The sequence below is a fragment of the Ptychodera flava genome, chromosome 9, assembly GCF_041260155.1.
Source record: "Ptychodera flava strain L36383 chromosome 9, AS_Pfla_20210202, whole genome shotgun sequence".
In the NCBI taxonomy this organism is placed as follows: domain Eukaryota; kingdom Metazoa; phylum Hemichordata; class Enteropneusta; family Ptychoderidae; genus Ptychodera; species Ptychodera flava.
In genome coordinates, this window is record NC_091936.1 from 33581366 (window position 1) to 33587365 (window position 6000).

Consider the following 6000-nt stretch of genomic DNA (forward strand, 5'->3'; position numbering starts at 1 on the left):
TCCATAAAAGCTGTGATCTGTCATTTTAATCAGTAGTTTCATTAAATGGCGCTAGGAAATTTGCATCACTCCCTGGAAATCGATATGATAGCAAAAATACAGGTATGGAAATACAGCAGTGGAGAAGTAATGGCGCCTCGGGTTTTGATGCGTCCCAGAAAAATAATTTCATAGATAGGTAAGCTTTGAAAGCCTATCATTTCAGAAAGAAAATATGTGTCAGTGGATTACATCTAAGAAAGTATTCCTTATTTAGTTATATCTTCGTTTCAGATGGAGTGATATACAAAATCGGTGAATACCACGCTTACATCGACGCCACATTTCTGGATACGGATACAATCTACTGGGCAGGTGGATACCATTGCATGCATTTACTTTTGCCCAGCATTTGTTCATCACATGCTTTATATTTCATATTACCTTATAGCTCTTTTTGAGGTAAAAATTTGCAGACTCTTCAATTTTGCTGTTGATTTCAAATTAAAGTTCCACACAATGTGTGAAAGTAGAGTACAAGTCTCATTACATTTTGAACTTTTAAACATGTTCATCAACATCAATGTCGGTCACAAACATCAATGCCAGTCACAGGCCTTCGAAGTAGATGAGCATTTATCCAGTCCAAATATGTGTCAGATCTTTCCAATTTAGACTCCATTTTTTAAGTCACCAACAGAGAAACATTTTGTAAACATACGATGAACATCGTTACCGACGACTTACAAAGAGTAAAAAACTAATTACATAACTTTGTGAACATACAACTTTTGTGATTAAAAACTGCAAACAGTTGAAGATCATCCGACGACAATCTTATTGTGAGACTTTGATCCTGCCCACTTCGTTCTTATTCTTCACTTTTAGCTTTATCATGCTATGTGCATTAGCAACTGTTGTATTCAATGGCATCAGTTGGTGTTCTAGCCTGTTTATATTAAAGGGAAACCGTCGTCGGAGCTGCGCCTGTACGAGTTTCTTGTTTACAAACATTGTATTTCATGCACGATATCTTGATGCACCTCATCATCATAGCTGCAACATTTGAATTATACGATGTAGATTATGACAGACATGTTTTAATTTTCATCAATCACCATCGTACCTCGAATACACTGTTCACATTGGTCGTATGGGTCCCATACGACCTTTGAGCGCAGTTCCGACGACTGTATCCCTTTAACATGCGTAGAATGGTTTTTTTTTTTGCCTCCTCCGTGATATATCTGGTTTATTGCCCCTTTGTGACGTCATTCGGTATGTTCATTATTCATTTGCATAATGTAGATGGATTACCGCCATTGGACCAGCGTATCGTCAACCGTATACCTCATGGTGTATCGTTTATCCTCTACGTCATCATGGGTTGTTTCAGCTACATTGGCATAATGCTGGCCTTCATGTTTCTCTTCTTCAACATGAGATTTCGAAAACACAGGTGAGGGAATTGTTGTTCAGTAGACAATGATTGCCATAATTTTCTATCTGATTTGAATACTTTCTCAAAGTCTTCTCTCCAGGCCACGCAAGGTAATGCAGATATATAACTTCGGTTGTATTCTACACAGTTTTGATTTTGTTTAAATGCTGCAAAACGTTCTGTCACAAGTCAATGGCAAAATCAGAATGACTTTGTCTTCTTTGTCAGTGACTAGAATTGTTATACGCACTTATCGTGGGATTCATTTCAGTATTTATCAAACTTTTAATTTTAATAGCTACATTATGTTATTGATGGTTAAATGTAATTACTGTTTAATATTGCAACCTGCATTACCTTGAAACTAGCAAACTACATACGAGTGATAGGAATTCTACTTAATGTGTTGTTCAAATGAGTATCCGAACTGTAACCCCTGAACATGATACCACAGGGGTATTTCTCAACTGCCGATTTGGACTTGGGTTGGGGCATTGTTAGGGTTAGCGTTCGGTAGGTAAATTTCGATGGGTTACTGTTCTCGAACGCAATCAGCTAAACAGAGTCCCTTGAATGGTATAAGGATGTTTAGCCCATTGACATTTGCAGTCTGAACATAGTTGGTCTGGGGTTTAAGGATATAGGGTTATGCGAACTGTCTGGTTAGTAAACTGTACTATAGAACCATGCAAATGCGAAAACGTGTTTGCTGCATTCACCGTACTTATATGTAGTACCTAATTCCCCTAGTAGTTTTTCACTCTCATGACGGGTGAAACATTTGTATTTGTCTGAGTACGAATACTTCCCACCATCACTGATGCTAAGTATCAAAGGACCTTGATGTAGATGCTGGTTAAAGTTTGTTTACAGAGACCTGTTCGACATGCAGTGCGCAGTGTTTGCCGGAGCCGATGATTCAACGGTGTCTCAAATGACAAAGACGTCGCCAAGACTCGCATCATGTCGTTACTACTCAGATGGTATCGAGTTACTGCCGGAGGGTGGATGTCACACGTCTAATGTTTATGTTCAAGGCTTGTCACATCATGACAGACTTTGCATCATCAGGGTCGCAGGGTTGGATTTGATACGGCTACAGTTTCTTGCTTCTCTAGCTGTGTTGTCAGTTGCATATGCAATTTAAATGAAACGTTCATTGGTCGCTTCCTTCATTACGTTATTTGTTTTTTTCTTAAAACGGTATAGCTTATTATCATTCCTACAGCAAGCACATTCTCCTCACTCACTTGATCGCGGCACACAAATAGTCTTTGATTGAATAGCTGCCAAACAACCGCAGCTTCCTTAACAAGGTCACTCGTATACATACACCTGGAGCGTTTATTTAACGAGGTCACATCCATACACAGACAATGTTTATATGAAAGCGGGTAACAGCTTATTACCCGCCGACACTTTGACAAAGTCGGTGTCTTACATTCCGTTTCCAACAGTTAGGTTATGATGATGAGGGTAGTGGCACCATACTATTACTGATATATTCTCGCCTAAACAGTGTCATTCCCTGCAGCTTAACCTAAACAAACTCAATTCGAATTGACACACTCATTCAAAAGCAATGCCTACACTTTTACCTATACGTATCCATGACTCTCGCTAATTCATATACTTTATTTGAATTAATGAAATGTCATTCAATCTTTTCGCATAGATTCATCAAAATGTCCAGTCCATATTTGAACAATTTAATCATCATCGGCGGGATACTCTGCTACTGTTACATATACCTACTTGGACTTGATGGACCACAATTCACAGATTACACGTTCCAATTAATATGTTCCGTAAGTATCCCTTGTGAAAATACAGCTATTGATTACAAGTCATAGTAATTACAAATCATACGTGATTGTATGTATACATATAACTTTACATATGCACATGCAGTAGTTACGGATAGTTTTAAGCAAATACGCCTCAAAACTCTCAGTGACAAAGATTATTCTATTTTCAAGAATGCCAGTTTTCGAAAACCACTTCCAATACTAGTGCTGTAGATAAAGCTTATGGCTAATAAGCAATGTTATTGTGTGATATGATTCCTTTGATATCCCATGTATTGTACATTTTCCAACCAACTTCTTTTCTTACATGTTTGTGACAGCTACGTGCCTGGGTGTTAACAATAGGTTTCACGGTTGCATTCGGAGCCATGTTCAGTAAAACATGGCGTGTTCACAGTATATTTACAAACATCAAGATGAAGAAACGAGTAAGTAACCTTATATGAAGATTGCAGCATTTTTGTAAAACCATCTACGTTATACGCTTCTAAACATTAAATCTCAATCAATAAAATTAATACACAATCTTACACAAGTCTATTGTAACAAGGCATATTTAATCATGACTTGGCCAACCTTCATTTTCTCAACGACTGAGATTAAAAACATCTGTTATGTCACTGGTATTTTCCACATGCGCCTGTCAGGGTAAACCTAGAAGATCACGTTATCACAAATCTTGGCTTCTATCATCACACTCGGCATTATCATATCCACGTTCCATCGCTTCAAGGAGACCCAGGAGCCATTTGCCTCAGTTGAACAGTCGTACGATAGTAAAGTCATTGCTTTTAATATTACACTGGAGTGTCGTCAAAACAGCGCCGCCACAAATTATGACGTCATGGCGCCTCCTTTCCTTTAAGACTTGCCCAAGTGACCATATACGAGATTCTATCATAAAAAATTATACTTTAAGTGACATTTTGCTCTGAAATGAAATAACACCTCGCCCACTTCATTATGCAATTTCGAAATTTTCGAAAATTCAATTCGTACAAGTGATACTTTATCCTCGATATTTTTGAATTACTACTGATATCAATAAGCCCATAACCTGCGTCGATATATTTGAAACAACTACGCTGGGACCTTCTAGTCTGTTGCCATGCACGTGTGTAAGTGCGCGTGTGATAGCTAGCGTGATCTGCACATTCAATCTATACGTGACTGTTTAGATTAAATATTTTGAAAGGTTCACACAGCCTGGCATATATCCGGGTCAGAAGGTACCCGTCATTCCATCCGCTAACATTTAGCTGCATAATGACTGGAAAATTTGAGTGCCTTTCTGAAACTTGTTATCCAGTGTAAAAAATACTGTTGTCTAAATGGGGTGACAGTGCGTTGGTGCACGCACGATTTCAGTTAAAACTTTGCTTATTGGGGGAATTACTCAGAGTAAATTAATTATTTGTTGTATGGTTAACTGGAATTGGCCATGCAATATAATTGGATGGCTGGAAATATCACTCTTGATGACGTCATATTCCTGATTGCGGTGTACAAGTAACCTTTGCATTTAAATAACACAGTGTACATTATACAAGGTAAAAAATTAAAGTTAACGAGGAACATTTAATTTTATCTTCAGAATTTTTTTTCATTGATTTTTTGCGTGTATATTCACCTGCGCAGTTTCGGTGCAATCTCTCATTGTTGCCATGTGACGTTTTCAATTAAATCACAGGTCATTCGAGACTACAAACTGTTTGCCATAGTCGGCGTTTTACTGCTTATAGACGTCTTACTCCTAACAACTTGGCAAATCAAGGATCCGCAGAGACGGAGGGAAGTAGAAGGCCCCGAGCAGGTGACGGAATCCTTTGAGTATTATAAAAACTGCGGCTGACGTTTGACCGCTGATCAAATCACGTGACTTCATAAAATCCAACTGCCTCCAGAATTACCAAACATTCCCATTGGTGTTAAACTCTTACTCAACCTCTGACAAAAACATTACTGAGAAACACGACATCGTTCCTTTATTTGAATTTTATTTTTTTTGCAGAATGTTCATAATTGATTTTTATCATGTAGGTAGGTTAGATCTTTTAAGAAGTTCTATGGTAGATATGGAGATCTTATATCTAAATATGGCAAATCTGTCACTCAGATGATGAAAGACAGTATTCCCGACTTTGACTCAGAACAGTAATTTAGCAGATAGCTGAATTACCGTACAATAACTTTGTCACACTAGTTCAATCTTGACGGGTGTAGCATGCTAGCAGGGTACGCTTACCCATTCCGGACACCTGGTACCACCACTTATATAGTGGTTCAAGATTGTACTACCGATTTTGTCAGTGATCTTATGTTTCTTTGTGTGTTTGTTTTTACTGTTTATTGGACCTGGTAATTTATTTGCCTTGAATGATAATGATTGCTGGAATCGATTTGATGTCATATTATCATGTGTATGAGTATGTTAGCCGACTGGTTCTGTCTCAGGCCTCTCAGCTAGGCGACAGATGCCGTATGTTGTGGGTTCGAATCCGATTGAAAACTATCCGTATTTTCTATCCTGGGTCGGTAACACTGCTGGTGGACAGAATTGTCCCCGAGGTTATCGTTCGCCCAGTTAAAGCGATGAAATTCGTTTCTTCGCTTCGATAAAGTGTGTATGTGCGATGTATGATAGTGAGCATGCGTGCGTGAGTGCTTCACGAACTCTACAACGTGTTGAAAGGTCTCAGTCAGAAAAATGTAACAACTTAGCCGGCTATTGAACCACTCTTTTTTGGGAGTGGAGATTTAGCCGACTGGTTC

At 38.5% G+C, this 6000-nt stretch overlaps 1 protein-coding gene across 3 annotated transcripts in view; it reads left to right on the forward strand.

The window, feature by feature from the left end:
- LOC139140750 (gamma-aminobutyric acid type B receptor subunit 2-like) overlaps positions 1-6000 on the forward strand; it is a 74161-nt gene that overhangs the window by 60534 nt on the left and 7627 nt on the right. For all 3 annotated transcript variants that reach the window (XM_070710146.1, XM_070710144.1, XM_070710145.1), the window contains exons 9-13: positions 274-354; positions 1288-1438; positions 3096-3228; positions 3549-3656; positions 4919-5041. In XM_070710146.1, coding sequence (XP_070566247.1) covers positions 274-354; positions 1288-1438; positions 3096-3228; positions 3549-3656; positions 4919-5041 — 596 coding nt within the window. The remainder of the gene's footprint in view (positions 1-273; positions 355-1287; positions 1439-3095; positions 3229-3548; positions 3657-4918; positions 5042-6000) is intronic.